Raw genomic sequence first — 16,911 nt, 5'->3', positions numbered from 1 at the left:
TAGTTTCCCTCCGCCAACACCGAGTATCTCCATCTGTGGTGGACTAGGACAAAGACTCCCAGACCCACCAGGTTTGTAGCCATCCACATCTTCCTACAGGTAGCCCTGTTCGACTTCCTTCTTCTTCTATCATCATCATAATCAATCAATCTACCATCTTCCATGATAATAGAGATCTTAATCTATCCATCTACGATAGGTTATAAGCCCTCTTCGGAGGCTCTTATAGTTATTCGATACTCTTAAAACTACAGTTACCTTTAACTATCAACCGCTTACAGATTTGTAGCTTGAGTAAACTATAGCGACTAAAACCATTAAATCTATCGCTTCCTACTATAGATTTCTTTATTTTCGATATCTCTATTAATCGTTTAACTCTCTAGACTTTTAGACAAGTGGTCAAATCAAGCGATTTCTGAAGGTTATCTCCGTTATCAAGAACTAGCGCCTCTATTAAGCGATCGGGGCGACTCCTATTAAGAATATTAAGATCTTGTCAAACCGATAAGATTTTATTAAGATTTCCTTCTTTCTATCAAGAAAATAATAAGAACTATTAAGAACTAGTAACTCTGACTCTAGAAATAGGTATAAGACCTATAAGACCTTAAAGACATTTCTTTATATAAATAGGCCTACTACCTAAGGGTGATTGATATTTACTATCTATAGGAATAGGTAAGGTAGTAAACTATTTCCTAGGGAAAGATTACTTAGAACTATTACCTAACTATATATATAATACTCTTAAGATATCGTCTAGGCTATTTAATAACCCTATACCTAGATACTAAGAATAAGAAGATAAGGTAGATATACTTAAGCATTAAGATATAAAAGAGGAAGATAATACTTAGAATAATATCCTATAATAGATAATTAACTTATAGAAATTAGTTAACTATCATTAGAAGGAACGTGATATAGTCTTTATTAAATAATTATAAGCTCTTACTTCTAATACTCTATCTATAGAAAAAAGGACTTTTGTATTACTCCTTACGCTTGCTAGTAAGGAAGATCTAGAGGTATAAGATATATAACTATAGTTATTATTAGCGCTATATAAGCTCTTCTACTACCTTAATAGTAATATCCTAGAACCGGACAAGGATAATACTATTACCTATAATATATAGGAGGCAGACTAAGTAGATATCTACTAAGTTATTACTATATCTCTGAAGAAGTTAAACATCTAGTTATATATAATATATATTAGCTAGAATCTAGAAGTCATTAATCCCCGAATAATATATAAGAAAGTCTTTAAGGCATTATAGTATAGTATTATTAATATAACTTGCCTCTTTATCTAGGAGTATATTAAGATTAAGCTATCTAAGTTTGACTCTATAGATTACTATATTAACTAACTCTATATTTTCTGTTAGTGCCTGTATAACCTAGGTATCGTTAACCCTCTAGAGATAGATATTTACCTAGTGTTAACTATAATCAAGGAAGGCTATCCTAAGCTCTATAAATGGAACATCTAGAAGATAGAGGATAAGTCCCTTACCTAGAATAACCTTATCAAGGATATAACTAAGACCTATATTGACCGTGATATAAAGAAGAATTTTATTAATATTACTATTAGTAATAGTAGTAATAGTAGTAATATTAATAATAATAAGAAGAATATAGATAATCCCTCTAAGCCTTTATCTAATAGGAGGAGGATAATATAAGGTAATATTAAGTGTAGCGACTATAATAGATACTTTAATTATAAAGTCAAGTATTATAGTGGTTATAGTTAGCATTATAATCCTAAACAAGTCTGTTAAGCCTATAACCTAGAAAAGGTACTAGACTCCTAGCCAAAGAAGGCATACTTCCTGGCGAAGAAGAACGCTCTATTATTAATAGTAGCACTATACCTGAACTTAGGAGTAGCTAATCTAGTGATATCTACCGTATGTAGCGTCTTCTACTCTACTAACTTTGCTTCTATCTAACTATCTTTTTACTCCGGCCTACGGATTTGACAGGATTTTTGTTATTCTTATTAACTTCCGAAGTCTAATAGGCTATCAAGGTAGTAAGAGATACTATCTATTATAACTCGGTAGCGGCCGATACCATGTTTAACGATATCAAGTAGTTTACTAAGCTATACCGATTACCTAAACCGAGGGTATATCTTTCCTTATCTAGCGATATTACCTAAGCTAATAAGATTGGTGTTATCATATATAAAATAGTTCTAAGTGACAGTACGAGGGTAATAATTAAAATCCGAGAGGCTCTTTATAATCCTACCTCCCTTGCTAACTTGATCTATATAGGGAAACTAATTGATGAAGACGTCTTCTAGAACCAGGTAAACTATACCTTATATATAGGTAAAACTAGCTAGATTATTATAGAACTTAAATGACTTAGCGATGTCTTCGTTATTAATAATGCCAAACTAACTACACTTAGTAGTAATGTTACTAGGGTATCTTCTCCTACTATAGCTATCTTTATATCTATTAACTACCGTATTATACATTACCGCCTTATATATATAAGTAAGGCTACTATTGAAGTGGTATATAAAGACGCTAGAATCGATCTTACTAATAAGGATGTCGACACATTCTATAAACCCTATATTATAGGAAAAGCGACTAATAAACTAGGTAAACGCGCCCTAACGTAGGTAATGACACCTTTCCACTTCGTCTATATAGATATAGTCACTTACAAGAACCCTAGCTACCTAGGTTACAAATATAGCCTTTATATTATTAATATCTGGTTAAACTACTATTAGGTCAAGTATAACCGTACTAAGTCAGAAATGTTTGACAGGCTAAAGGACTAGATCATCTAGATATATAACTAAACCGGCAGATATATCTAGATGCTCGGACTCGATGGTGGAACGGAACTTAGCTAGTCTAGTAGGGATTTCCGTAATAGTAAACTTATAACATTTGCCGACGCCAAAGGCATTACCATCTTGAAAACCACTCCTTCAAGTCCCTAGCAAAACGGAAAGATTAAACGTATAGCTATAGATATCATTTAGAAGGTACAAATAACAATGATTGTATATCAAATCCCGGAGGTACTATAGCCATTTGTCATTGACACTATAGTCATGGTTGCTAATCTTCTACTAACTAGAGCTAATCCTGATAATAAGAGTCCTTATAAGCTGTTTATAACTACGTTAAACATGCTAGAAGAAGCCTATAAGCTATATATCCGCCATCTATATACCTACTTCTATTATATCTACTATTATATTAAACCAAACAAACGGGATAGAGCTAACAAGTTCGGTCCTCGTACGGAGAAAGGTAGGCTTATTAGATACGTAGATATCTATAGTAAGATTTACTAGGTTTAGAACCTACGTACTAGTACTATCGTCAGAGTTAGTACTATCAAGTTTAACGAAGGCGACGACTATTATAAGGATAAAGATAGTGATTAACCCGAATATAAGGTAGTGTTTACGGATATAACCGTCAAAGAAGATAAATCCTCTCTTAAGTTCTACCGGGCAATCGTCTAACCGAAGAAGGACACTCTATTAGAACAATTAGATCTATCGCTAATAGATTCTTCTATATTGCTAGCAATTGCTAAATCGGAGCCGAAAGGTATATCGAATGCCGAATATAGGGTAGAGATGCCTATTTAACCGGTAAATTAATTAGGAATACTAATACCTTAATCACTTTAATCGCTAACTATCGTATCCCGGTAGGTACTATTATCTACTCCGATAGAGCGGATACCATCGCTACCTATCTAATCGGTACCTATCTAATCGGCACTATCGCCTACGATGATAATAGAGGAATAGGATGAGTTTGTCTCTTTTATAGATAACGACGCCGTCTAGGAAATCTATTAAGAAGAAGCTCCTATACTATATAACCACCTATTGGTACCGCTTACCGCCTACTCCCTATAGATAGAGGAAGTAATAGGGGGGAGACCTTATAGGCAACGGACGTCCCGTTATAGGGATCTATTATAACTAGGCTTCTATACGAAACTAAATAGTGGTAAACTACTAGGTCAATATCTTACCTACCACTTAGATGATTAGAGGTTAGCCAAATCTGTCGTCTTTATAGTTATACCTATTAGTATCGAACATGATATTACTATTATCTAGGACCTATCGGTTCCGAAGAACTATCGTAAGGCTAAACGTAAACCTAACTTTAAGGACTAGTAGCTCCCTACGATAATTAAACAAGACTAGAGTCTATAGAAGAAAGATATCTATAACCTTGTTAAGAAACGACCTAGTATATACGTCTTACTAAGTAAATAGGTATATAATAAGAAAACCGATCTATCTACCGGCTAGAAAACTACCTATATAAGATAGGTAGTCTATAGTAACTTTAATAAAGGATCCTAGAAATTATAAGACGTCTATACTACTATCGTCAATAGTATAATGGTTAAGCTCTTCTTCATTATTATTGTAGTTAAAGATCTTAAATGTTACTAATTTGACTTTAAGACTATATTCCTTAATATGCCAATCCCTAAAGGAGTAGAATACTACATTAAATTACCTCCTAGACTAGATAAACCACTAGGAAAGGTATATAAACTAAAGAAGGCACTCTATAGTCTGCGATAGAGTCTACTTTACTAGTTCCTAGCTATCAAACTAGTACTTAAAGAACTTGGATTCGAATTAATCCCTTCTAACATCTATCTTTTTCGCTATAAGGAGACAGGTATACTACTTATCTTATATATAGATAACCTTCTTATAATAGCAATAGACAAATCTGTTATCGACGAAATTCGCGACCAGCTAAAGGTAAGATATGACCTTAAAGAGCTTGGGGAAGTCAAATGATTCCTAGGACTAGATGTCTTATACGACCAGGCGAACCGGAAGATCTTCCTATTGTAGGAGACATATATCACTATATTACTATATAAATATGATATAGAGGGTATTAATCTAGCCAAGACTCCCTAGCGTTCGAAGTTCGAACTACTATATATCTAGAATAAAATAGAGGATAAGAAGGACTAATATACTACCTATACTAGTTAGTTAAACTAGCTAGCTTGTAATATATAGATCGACATTATATATGCTGTTTCCCGTCTTTATAAAGCAAATAGCGGCCTATCATAGGAACATTTAGACACCCTATAGTATCTATATTGCTACCTAGCAGGTATATATTCCTATGGTATTAAACTCGGTAGTAATATAAAGATTAACGACTTAAAACTAACTACTTTTATAGATACCTCCTAGGCTAACGACCCCCTATACCAATATTCGACTAGTAGATATATCGTCTTTCTAGCTAGAGGACTAGTATTATAGAAGACAAAGAAATAAAGCTTTATCGTACTTAGTACTACCAAAGTAGAGTTTATAAACCTAACCCTAACTATATATTCCTTATAGTAGGTTTCCCAGATTTTATAGGAATATAGCTATCTATAGCTAACTATACCTATTATCTTTACTAATAGCAAGAATACGTACATTAACGTAATAAATCCGTTAAATGCTACACGTATATATACTATTAATATTCGGTATAAATAGATTATCGAGAAATACAAGGAGGGCCGTTTCCTCCTAGAGTATATTAGAGGTACTAAAATAGCTATAGATAGATTGACCAAGCCACTAGAACGAGAGAAATATACCTACTTTCTATGGCTACTAGGGATGTCGGAGAGACAAATACCCTAGGCGGTTTAAACCGTACTACGGGTAGATGGAACTATAAAGACAACTATATATATTTATATCTAGACTACCGTTTTGGGGAAAAGGATAGGCGACGACGTAGCTATCTGTGGGGGGGTGTGGTAGACTGGGACAAAGACTCCCGGACCCACCAGGTTTATAGCCATCTACATCTTCCTGCAGGTAGCCCTGTTCGACTTCCTTCTTCTTCTATCATCATCATAATCAATTAATCTACCATCTTCCATGACAACAGAGATCTTGATCTATCTATCCACGATACCATCCGCCTATGCCAAGCCGCTGTCCACACACCCAGCTGCAGTCGTCCTTCCTCGAGACTCGCCCCACCAACCTTAGTCTCTATGGTTACGGCCGCAGGAGAGCGCATGAGGGGGGGATAATCGGTTTGGTTGACGCAGAGGTGGGCCGAAACGAGTCCGGAGGACCTCATTTGTTTGGCCAGCTCGACAAGCTTGTTCTGGATGGCAATGTCGAGCTCGGACTCCGAGCCGAAGTTGGGCGCCAGCACGAAGTCCACCATCTTGCCCTCGGCCACCTCACCCGTAATGAGGTATGGAAGAAAGCAGGGCAGAATCCTGGCTGACGTTGCGTTCTCGTAGATGACAGACGTGTGCTGCCTTGACAAGGCAAGCTCCAACAGTGGTTCGTGAACCTTTGTATTCCACGCCGCCTCGGCACGACGGAGAGCCAAGCACTCCCTTGCGCGGTCTTTGATGCTACGGGCCTTGTAAAACTCGGCCCGAGCGATACGTGCTTGACACGTCGCACCCTCTGCAGTGCCGGCAAACAGAGCTGAGACAGGAAGGTAGTCGAAAAAGGCTTCCACGTCTTGTCCTATCCCGTCTTTATTATTTCCATCCTCTGGTTTCCGGTAGACAGAGTCTGGGGGCGGATGACCCGCGTACAGAGCTTCGATTTCTGTGCGAATCTCAGCGGGATAGATGCCCGTCTGGTATTTCGTAGCAGCGAAGATGTCGTAATACAACTGCCGCACGTCTTCGGGGAGTTGTCTCAGGCCGGCATTGTCGTCGAGCGAGTCGAATAGGACGGGTTTGTCTAGGCGCTGTAACCCAGTGATGTTCTTAACGGGGCTGGCGGCACGGCGGGAACTTTTGGAGCTCCTGTCTTGGCGGTTGGATACGGTGGATGCAACGGAGGAATGGCTCAGGCCGGGCGACAGGCTCCCAGTCCGCGCGGCCGAAGACCGAGGGGTTGTCATTTCGAGCTCTCGGGGGCGCTTCAGGTTGGGCTTGACGCTCGTCGTCTCGCTGCGGTCGCTTCCGTAGCCATCAGGCAGGCTCAATAACCAGCAATCAATGGCAGTGTCGTTGGACATGGTTGGGGCGGATTGGGACGACACTGGCAGTTGTTTGTCTGTGGCGTTGGGCTCACGATCGTGTATAATTATAGGTGGCCTCGCTTAACAGGGGGTTTGGTCAGGCCGCCCACAGCTGGCAGTTTGCGGAACAAGTGCATCCCGTGAAAGTACCTAAAGCTATAAAAAATTCCAACTCTCCAGAATTCTGCAGCAACCATAAGCCAATTCCAACCTGGAAGATCACCGGCCCGACCAGCGGTACCTCCGTAAAAACCAAGGCCCAATACAAAGCAGTACTCTCAGTCAACACGGCGTAGAGCCTCGACGACCGCACTGATTGTCCAGCGGTCTAAGCGCTCTGGCTCCAGTATACCGCGGATAGCTTCATCCATCTGGTCGTGGCCAAGCTGTGCCCGCTCTGCCAGCACCTTCTCAACCTATTCCACCATCTTTCTCATTGCCACCAATGCCTCTGAGCTCGTTTGGGAGGCAACTGCCCAGATCTGCCAATTGGAACTCTTATCCGGAATGGGTAGCCGGCGGCGTAGGTATAACATTACTACGCCTAAAGCCTAGACGTCCCCTGGCGCGCCTCGGCCAGTGGGACTTTGTAGGAACTTAGGTAGGATGTACCAAGGCGTGCCCGATGTTTGTACTGCTGCTAATTCGCGTGCATTAGTACTACTTAGCCTAAAGTCGATGAGTATAGCGCCGCGGGCAGGGCTGAAGAGGATATTGCTGGGTTTGATGTCGTTGTAACTAACGCCGTTCTTATGGACGAAGGAGAGCGCCGATGCTATATCGTCCAAGACACGGCAGGCGTCAGCGGCTATGCCTAAGAAGTAGTCATCGGGCCCGCGCCAGGCCTTCTAAGCAAGGGATAGGGCGGCGATGTCCTCGAGGTAGAGGCTGTATATACGTACGTCTAAGCTAAGTAACTAGACAATGGTAGGGAGCTGGCAAGTACTAAGCTTTACGTAGATACTTGTTTCGCAGAGCCATATAGTTATAGTAGACCTGGTACTACTTATCGGCTTTAGTACCTTAGTAATAACCGACGGATGATTAGTTAGCATTAAAACCACCGCCTGCCAAACTGACGAGGACCAAGTATTAGATAGATTCTCTATCTATATGACCAAGTACTTCTCCGAAGGCCTTGATCCGATAAGCTTAATTTTATAACCTTCTTGGAGGTTAATGAGCAGATGTAAAGTAGTAGCATCGACTTCTTGGTTTCGAACGGTCGAGAGTATATAGATGCTGATAGGCGGCCTTCCCTACCTAACCTGCTTCGTGCCTAGGTCCTGAGCAGTCTATGGTATACCCCTTTTCTTGCCGGTCTATTCCGAAGAGCCAGTATGGGCCGGATTTGCAAGAAAGCGACGAGGGAGGATCGAGAGCTTCGTAGTATAGCTGCTGTTAGGCCTAGATATAGTCTATTGCCTAGGGCTGAGCCAGGCTAGCGTCGAAGGATATATACGGGTCTCCTATTGGTTGTAAGGCTGGTCCCCGGTAACAAGGATAGTCGAGTTAGTAGTATTAAGCAGGCTGATAGTATCACTGGAAGGGTCGAAGTAGACTCGGAAAGTGAGGACGGCGGTCGTAGGCATCCTATGGATTATAGCATCGCAGGCGACATTATAGACAGACTAGGGGACGGCCAGGACCCTAATGTTTTCCATACTCTCCTCCTCGTCAACCTCCCATCTTACGTCTATCTATTCACCGGCCGGACTTTGATAACCGTCAACGTCGACCTGCTTCAGCTCGAAGGATTCCGGGTCCGATGGTAGGAAAAGAAGGCGTGTACTTTCGTCTCCCGCATCCGGGAAGGCTCTTCCAGGAGACGCCTACGAATGGACACATAGAGTGGCGTCGGTACTAGGTTAGTCGGGGTGTCTCTGCTAGCTAAGGGTTGCTTCGGGAGGAGGCTTATAAACTGGCTACTACGAGGACTAGACTCCAGTGCTATCCTAGCGGCCGAGCGCCGCCGTTAGTCGAAACTTATACGACGCGTCGTTAGAGGAGAAAGGCCGGGTTAACTAGGCACCATCGCTATACTAGTGACCTAGTATAGCCGCGAGTCGAGCCTTATATAACTCATCGTCATCGGAGAAAGGCTGTGTCGAGTCTCTCGACTGGGCAAGCTGATGATGATCCATGCCTTCCTATTGGAAAAGAGAAGGCACCTTCGGTACCTCTGAGGTGAGGCTTGGAAGACTTCGACGACAGACTCGTAACGAAAGGCGAGGAGAGAGCCGAGACGCTTCGACACGGGAAGCTCGACGCTCCCCGGCGCCCGTCCAGAAGCGTCTCGATCATAATATATGCTTTGCGACCGATTATCGGTATCTGTGAGTATTGTTAGGTTACGCCTATAGAGGAGTCTGCAGAGAAGAGAATACAACTTACGTCCGGGGAGAAGCTCTGATGGGAAGGGCAAGGGAGCAATCGGATAGCGGGCTAGCGTCTGGGTTTTGGGTTTGTGAGAAGGAACAGAGGCATCGCCGGTTCTATACCGGAAGGGGCTTAGATTGGGAACTCTGCCACCTGCTTTTAGCTGAATATATGCGCTTGGCGGGTGGGAGACTTATCATGGAGGGTCGGATGATGGAGATGGACACACACCTATAAACATCACACAAAGCCGGCGCGCAAGCACGGCGTTCTACGTCGGTATAGCGCTCCCATTTGCGGAGGAGCGTGGGCGAAGAGTGGGCGTGCGTCATGGCTGTCATGGATCGATTCCGTTTGCTAGCGCCAAAAGCCATCACTCCACCACAGGAGAGGAGGATACGCAAGGCCATCGGCCGAACGGGGGCAGGCGTGCCAGCCGCAGTCCCCTTTCAAGGGTTCGCTTTGCCGATGCAGCAACACAGATCAGTCCGCATTGGCGCGGCCTTCACAGGTTGAACTAATTAACGAACGCCGCTGCCACCCATCGGGCAGAAACTCGAAGTGGACCAGTCCTTGTAGCAGGGATGGGTGTGGATGACTTCTCGGTAATCGACCCGGCAGGGAGCGTAGGGAGAAATTAGACAGCCCTCGAGGGAGCAGTGTGCATATCCGCAGAGGAGAGTGCAGCTCGGGGCTCGCGCAGCAGGAACCGCCATGGCTCTGTCGCGAGCAACGCGGGATGCTTTTCCTGGAACGTTCGCCATGGCCGTTGGTGTGCCGGAGAACAAGGGGCATCAGAATCCGTTGATGGTGGGGGGGGAGAATTCAGGTTGGAGTGCGACCCTTGTACACGTTTCCTTGAAGCAGGGGCAACAACGCATAGCTGAGGGTAAGGGGTGCGGTGCAATCGGGTGGAAATGAGAGTCGTTTTGGTATTCGGAGTTGCCCCCCCCCCCCCCTTTACATAGGAACCGAGACCCTCCCCCTCTTGGCAATGCGGCTCCCCAGCCAGACGACGCGCTGCCGCCTCTCCTTCATCATCGACGGCAGCTCAAAATAGGTAGCCCCTGGTGCTATGCAATATATTCCTAGGTACACATAGGATGAAGTTCTCACTGCCCTTTGCTCTTAAGCCGAGTGTCCTCATCTGGCTCTGGCCCCCGGAATAGAGTTTTCTACGGACTCGCTTCCTGATTTGGCCGATCGCGAGTCCGAGCTGACAGTGACCTGCGTCGTCCGCGTGATGCGCAGGCCGTTGTTTCCCTGCTGGTGGTGCAGCTGTTCCTGAGACTCAGTCGTCTGGATGTCGCCCAGCGGCAGACCACCATCCTCCTCATCGATCTTGAAGTAGGTGCTGTTCAGGCTTTTCCCAGCCTTGGATTTCTTGTTGGACGAGGCGGGGCCGGTGCCGCCAAATGTGACGATGTCGTGGTTCGACGGCTTGTTGGAGGAGGTCTCACTGATGCCGAGCATCTTCTTGACCCGGCCGGAGAGCCCGGACTCCTTGATGATGCTGGGCAGGCAGGGCACGCAGAGAATGAAGAAGCCGCACGTCATCTCGGCGCACGCCCAGAAGAGAAGCGGTGCAATGAAATACATGGTGTCGGCCATGTGGGCAAAGGTAACGGTGGTGGCTAGACGGACACTGGCAGAGATGGATGCGCTGCTCAAAATGTTAGCCGTGCAGGTGTCAAGAAGGGCTGGGGGTCGGACTGGGCAAAGGACTGACAGCAAACCCACGCCGAAGATGACCGAGATACCGATCTTCTTCTGCCAGTTCATCTGTAGTCCCCAGATGATCCTCTGCGGGAGCAACACCATGAGCCAGTCGGTGAAGACCTGGACGCAGGCCGACGTGAGCATCACCTTGTTGAGGTCGTAGCACTTGCTGGGAAGGTAGAATTTCCAGATTGCCTCGTGTGGTACGCACTGCGTGTTGAGGAGAACGATGCAGGCGATGCCCCAGATGACCTGGACGCCGATGATGAACATGCAGCCCCACCAGAAAAAGGTCTTGGTGTGGTCGCCGGCGACGAAGATGCGGCACCAGTCAAGCAGGATGGCGGTCTTTAGCAGCGGGAGCACGGCCGAGTAGCTGCAGCCGAAGATCAGGATAAGGTATAGTGGCCGGATGAGGTCGCCGTTGCGCATGTTCCACTGGTGAACAAAGTAGCCGGGCGTATAGATCATGCCGTACCCGGCGTAGGCCGTGCCCCAGTATGCTCCCTGGGCGGAAACTCGGGTCAGCAAAGGTTGGACGGGACAGGTGTAAAAGGGAGTGACTACCAACATATGCCAACACCATCAAGATCTCTTCCGCCCGGGTCTCCCTTCGCACCCACACCTTGGCGTAGAGTCGGAGAAAGAGGCAGAGGGTCGAGATGGCCATGCAGAAGGTCGTCACGAACCAGGCGAGGCCATTCTTGTTGGGTGGATTGTCGAAGTCCGGCGTGACGCCCGGCGGCGGCTCGAGGGCTGGTGCAGCCAGCAAGGCCGCCAACTGTTCGGGTGAGAGTGACATGGCTGTGAAGACTCACGTCGGGACCAGATAACTCTTGTCTCGAAGTTGAAGCTTGCGACACAGGGCTGCAGGCTTCTCTTAAAACCCGAAGCAGTCTCTTCAGGAGCGGCATCCCTGGCAGTCAGCCAGGACTTGTAATTCGGGACAGGTCCCGTTTTGGCACTTGATCGTCGAGGCTGTAGTTATGTACAGTATAGTACCTGAGCTCCCACGTCTACCAAGGGGGTCTCATAATTAATCCTCACAATGCATCACTCCTATTGCATCTCATCCCGAGGCCAACTTGCTTTTGATGCTTGCGACCGGTGAGTCGTGTTGTGTTTGTCAACCGGGCTACAACTCCAAGGAAACTTTCCGGTCCAGCACGACTGTGTGTGCTGGAAGCACCAGTCCAGGCGTGAGGCATGCCGGGTCCGAAATGACACTTAGTTATGGGCTGCCATGGGGGAGAGCCTCCATTCTCTGCAACCTGTAACTAACTGCCAATAGCTAGACTTCTCTGGTCGAATCAACCCCATCATTTCAACAGCAGTCTGTATCCCCTTGTGTCTAAAGGGACCCGGTGTGAAAAGAACCGAAGCTTGTACGTTAGAGGGTTAGATCGTCTCCCCGTTACCAGGGTATTGAGGCCCACCATGTGTTCATGCCAGGGCATAGGAATGCATCCCATTTGCTGCATGAGGTAGGGTGTCTTGGACGCCTAAGTGTGTGTTAGCGGGGGACAGAAATTAGAGTGTGACGGCCGGGGAATTCCGTGTCCTAGCCAATGCGTCTCCGCTCTTGTCGTCACTCGCTTCCTACTCCGAAAGAAGTGAAGGAGTGGCACAATTGTACAGCCCACAAGCTATCGGCAGGCAGTCAGCTGTTGTATGTTCTCCAGTTCAAAGGCTCCGCTAATTAATGTGTTAAGATACCGTAGTCATGTCAACCATCAGCACACGGACCAGAGCTTCGAAGGACGCGGATGTCGTATCTGCTCCCACGAAGAGTCGCCCGGGAACCATAATCTCTACACTGTACCTAACGTAGCAAGGGCTGAGCTTGCCTTGGCTGGCTAGCGGAAATACACTAATAACAACCCTGCGGCCGAAGGAAGCGCTAGGGCGACGGATCTGCACAGCGTCCACCGACAGTTGGTTGAAGAGGCGTGGAAATGGAGGGGAACTCTGACAGTTTCTCCTAGCCGCGCAAGGGGGTGAAAGCTGCGGGGACGCTGGTTGTCCAATTTCATCGGTCGTTTCCCCGAGCACTTGGGCACTTGGGTCTTCCACAACTTAGCAACACACTCGGCTGAAATCTGCTGTCGGGACTCGTTACATTGCGTAACTTAACGTACAGTCGTGTATATCGTATATCGCGCACGCATCCTGTTCAAAATGGCTCCCAGTAAGTTGATCCTGTGGTGGTGGTGGTGACCAACAAGACGGTTTCTAACCCCCCTGACTTGCAAAAATAGGCGCGGAAGCAGTGCATAATGGCTCGGGGACGAGTGTCGAGTACCCCGTCAAGGGTGACCTGCGTAAGATGATGTCGCAGAATCCGATTCCGACCATTACACCGGGAACTATAGACCCGGCATCCATGGGCGACGAAGAACCAACGAAGCAGGCCCGCGCTGTTCTGCAGACGCTCAATGTTTCCTTGGCCACCAATGACGCTCAAACGCTCGAGAGCTGCTTCTATCCCGGGCAGGCGTACTGGAAAGATTTGCTGGCCCTGACATACCATACACGCACCTTTTCCACCCCCGGCGTGATTGCAGCGAGCCTTTTGGAGACTGCAAGTCTCAGACAGCTTACGGCAGGGTTTGAGCTTGAGGGAGCCGCATTGTTCGTCCCGGCTACGCCAGTTCTTGTAAGACCCTTGTTGGCCTCCCTGTCCCCCCCCCCCTCATTCATTCCTTGGTACCATTCGAGAGGAGTTGTCGCTAACTAGGGCCGTGTCCAAACAGCAATTCATTGACTGCAGCCTCACCTTCAAGACTGGGTCGCCTGCGGCCAAGTGTAGCGGAAGAATTTTGCTCCTACCGGTCAAGACAGGCGAGAGACTCGAATGGAAGATTTGGATTTTGAGCACCACGCTCGAGAGCCTGGACGTACAGTCTGAGGACGAGGCTCTGCTCCAGACTCCGGGAAGAAAGCTGGACAGTGCCGAGCCGTTGGAGACGGATGTCTTCATTGTCGGAGGTGGAAACGCGGCGGTGGCGCTGGCAGCGCGGCTGAAGGCCCTCGGTGTGGACAGCATCATGGCCGAGCGCAATGCCAACGTCGGCGACAACTGGGCTCGCCGGCACGACTCGCTGAAGTTCCACGTTCCGACATCGTTCTGTGAGTTGCCCTACATGGCTTACGACAAGGAGCTACAAACCCCCCACTGCCTCACCAGGGACGACCTTGCCGAGCAGGTGCGCCGCTACGTCGAGGCCTTCCACCTCAACGTCGTCAACTCTGCAGAGATTACACGGACCACCCAGATGCCAGACAAGCGGTGGCGTGTGGAGTTTCGTACTCCGAAGGGCGCCTATACCGTCACTGCCAAGCACCTGGTCCAGGCGACAGGCTTCGGGTCGCAGAAGCCGTACAACCCACCCATGGCCGATGAAGAGCTGTACAAGGGAATCCGTATCCACTCTGCGCAGTTCAAGAACGGCAGACAGCTCAGAGCCCAGGGCGTCGACTCGGTGCTCATCGTCGGCTCTGCCAACACCGCGTTTGACGTGCTCGAAGATTGCTACGCCGCCGGGCTCAGGCCGACCATGGTCGTGCGGTCGCCGACGTACATTGTGCCTATCGAGTACATCTACGACAGAATGAGCCTCGGTGCCTACGACTTTGGCGTCGAAGCCGCCGATAGGATGTTCCTGACGCTGCCCGCCGTTGTGGACGCCCAGCTCGCGCGGAACCTTTTTGCGCACTTCGCTTCCCAAGAGCCTCAACGCTATGAAGCGCTAGCAAAGGCCGGCTTCCCCGTCTATGACAGCCGATCTCCCGACGCGGCGCTGATGCACAACCTGATCGAGCGCGCTGGCGGCCACTATGTCGACGTCGGCGCCACGGCGCTCCTGTCCGAGGGCAAGGCCGGAGTCAAGGCCGGCGTCGAACCAGTCGGCTACACAGCCACGGGGCTGCGATTCTCTGACGGGAGTACGGTTGACGCTGATGCCGTGGTGTGGTGCACGGGATTCGCCGACGCAGACGCGCGCACGGTAGTTGCCGAGATCCTCAAGACGGAGCTGCCGGTCGACGCCACGTGGGGCATCGATGGGGAGGGCGAGATCCGCGGCATGTGGAAGCGCCACCTGCGTGTCGATAACTACTGGACCATGGGAGGCTACACCCAGCAGCATCGTTTCCACTCCCGGACCCTGGCCCTCCAGATCAAGGCCGCCCTCGAGGGAATACTGCCGCCAGCTTACCGAGACACCCCTCAGCCGAAGACACTCAGCACATGAGACATGGGACAGTGAGGTCGGTGTGACACGGCGTGGGAGACGTACTTTATATAGTTGATATATTAGTCGTATAATCATATGAGATTCCCTGTGTAACTTATTCAACGGACGAGTTATGGTTTTGAATGGGGACAGATAACGAAGAATTGCGGAGCGGCCCTGGCGTTTCCAATACGTGATTGACGGGGGTAGGGGGGATCTGAGGGACGAGGTCTAGAACTGATTGGCAACGTTTAATTAATGTTGGTCTTGATTAAGGAGGCGAAGCAGCGTTGGTGTCGCTTCTTGCCAGTAACACGAGCACTGCGATAGCTTGCTGCTGTTGGTCCACGTTCGAGATGAGCCTGGGGGATATCGGGTGATGAAGTTTAGCTTCGATCGTTTCTGGTGGTCCCTGTGCGAGTTCTGAAGCAGCTTGCAAGAGGTCCATAGTAGGCCCCTGATCCGATGTAGAACAGACCTTGTCGCGAGCCGAACCGTTGCCGAAAGCATTTGTAAGCTACTTATCTGACCTTTTGACTTTACTTGGGTAGTACCTAAACAGTTTCACCAATGCAGATACAGACATCTATTTAAATCACTCGCTTGTGTCACCCACCTGCGTACTGCTATTCGGTCGGGTGGTTGGTAGAGAAATGCGGATGCAGTCCTCCGCATCTGACCGCCGCTCCAACTGGCCAACGATTCCACATGGCAGCGGGATCTATCGTTTCCGAGCTTGACGCACGCGCTCTCCTGACCGAGGGAGGTGGGATTGCGTGGGGGTCAACTCCGGCGCGAGTCTTCGGCCACTTACTGGGCGGCCATCAATCGGAAAGCATAGGTACTCGACACGGGCCTGGATAATGGAATTATTTACTTGCCTACGTAGCCCTTTGTTTGTTGCCCTTCTGTTCTACTAACCTGGTCATCTTTGTGTTTTGGCTCATTGACCAGGGCACCGTTGTTCTTGTGAGCCGTGATCTATCACATAGCTTTTTGCGGTTCAGCCGGTAACAGTATGCCAAACATCCCGTCCCGTACCAGAGGTCTCCTGTTGAGAGCCAGTCCAGACTAACTGACCTTTTTGACTCGGTACCATCAGCCTTAATCAGAGATAGCCGTGTTAATATTGCCTGATCATCGCCAAATACGGTTGGTGGACAGAGCACAAGGTATTTTCCCCGGAAGTCGCATCACCGATGATAATTATACATCACCCGAGAGCCCAGAGCAGCCGAATTATTGTTACCCATTGTATCTCCCATCCTGAACAAGAGCATTGAGCATCAAGGAGTGCCGCATTTCGAAGTGACCCGGGCTCTTCGACATTCCTAGCCCTTGCACTCTTTGAGGCGAACAACACAAAAGCTGGATTGATGGCACAAAGTGCTTACACAGAAAGTCTTTCACCCTGATATCGTTATAACATCAAACATGATGGCGACTCGGCTCTCGGAGTGTCCGATTTCAAGTCTATATCAATGGCACTGCCCGTTTACTATAGCGGGTTCAATGTA

At 47.7% G+C, this 16,911-nt stretch overlaps 4 protein-coding genes across 4 annotated transcripts; 1 reads left to right on the top strand and 3 right to left on the bottom strand.

Moving 5' to 3' along the window:
- Nucleotides 1-5,826: 5,826 nt before the first annotated feature.
- P884DRAFT_258571 (uncharacterized protein) lies at nt 5,827-7,082 on the bottom strand. Its single transcript, XM_069441252.1, has one exon. The coding sequence runs from the start codon at nt 7,056-7,058 to the stop codon at nt 5,928-5,930; it is 1,131 nt and encodes a 376-aa protein (XP_069298648.1). The 5' UTR covers nt 7,059-7,082; the 3' UTR covers nt 5,827-5,927.
- Nucleotides 7,083-8,530: 1,448 nt separating this feature from the next.
- P884DRAFT_269113 (uncharacterized protein) lies at nt 8,531-9,772 on the bottom strand (the record flags this gene model as incomplete). Its single annotated transcript, XM_069442251.1, has 4 exons — nt 8,531-8,654; nt 9,233-9,395; nt 9,456-9,556; nt 9,672-9,772. The coding sequence occupies 4 exons, from the start codon at nt 9,770-9,772 to the stop codon at nt 8,531-8,533; spliced, it is 489 nt and encodes a 162-aa protein (XP_069298647.1).
- An 811-nt stretch (nt 9,773-10,583) lies between these two features.
- On the bottom strand, nt 10,584-11,961 carry P884DRAFT_197843 (uncharacterized protein; the record flags this gene model as incomplete). The annotated part of the gene is made up of 3 exons (XM_069438099.1): nt 10,584-11,103; nt 11,170-11,666; nt 11,731-11,961. The coding sequence occupies 3 exons, from the start codon at nt 11,959-11,961 to the stop codon at nt 10,584-10,586; spliced, it is 1,248 nt and encodes a 415-aa protein (XP_069298646.1).
- A 1,524-nt stretch (nt 11,962-13,485) lies between these two features.
- Nucleotides 13,486-15,412, top strand: P884DRAFT_198332 (uncharacterized protein; the record flags this gene model as incomplete). Its single annotated transcript, XM_069438137.1, has 2 exons — nt 13,486-13,815; nt 13,913-15,412. The coding sequence occupies 2 exons, from the start codon at nt 13,486-13,488 to the stop codon at nt 15,410-15,412; spliced, it is 1,830 nt and encodes a 609-aa protein (XP_069298645.1).
- Between the last annotated feature and the right edge of the window lie 1,499 nt (nt 15,413-16,911).

This window comes from Thermothelomyces heterothallicus (genome assembly GCF_042370625.1).
Source record: "Thermothelomyces heterothallicus CBS 202.75 unplaced genomic scaffold P884_scaffold_8, whole genome shotgun sequence".
In the NCBI taxonomy this organism is placed as follows: domain Eukaryota; kingdom Fungi; phylum Ascomycota; class Sordariomycetes; order Sordariales; family Chaetomiaceae; genus Thermothelomyces; species Thermothelomyces heterothallicus.
The sequence above is the reverse complement of the archived record's forward strand: the minus strand, read 5'-3'. Positions and strand labels throughout refer to the sequence as shown.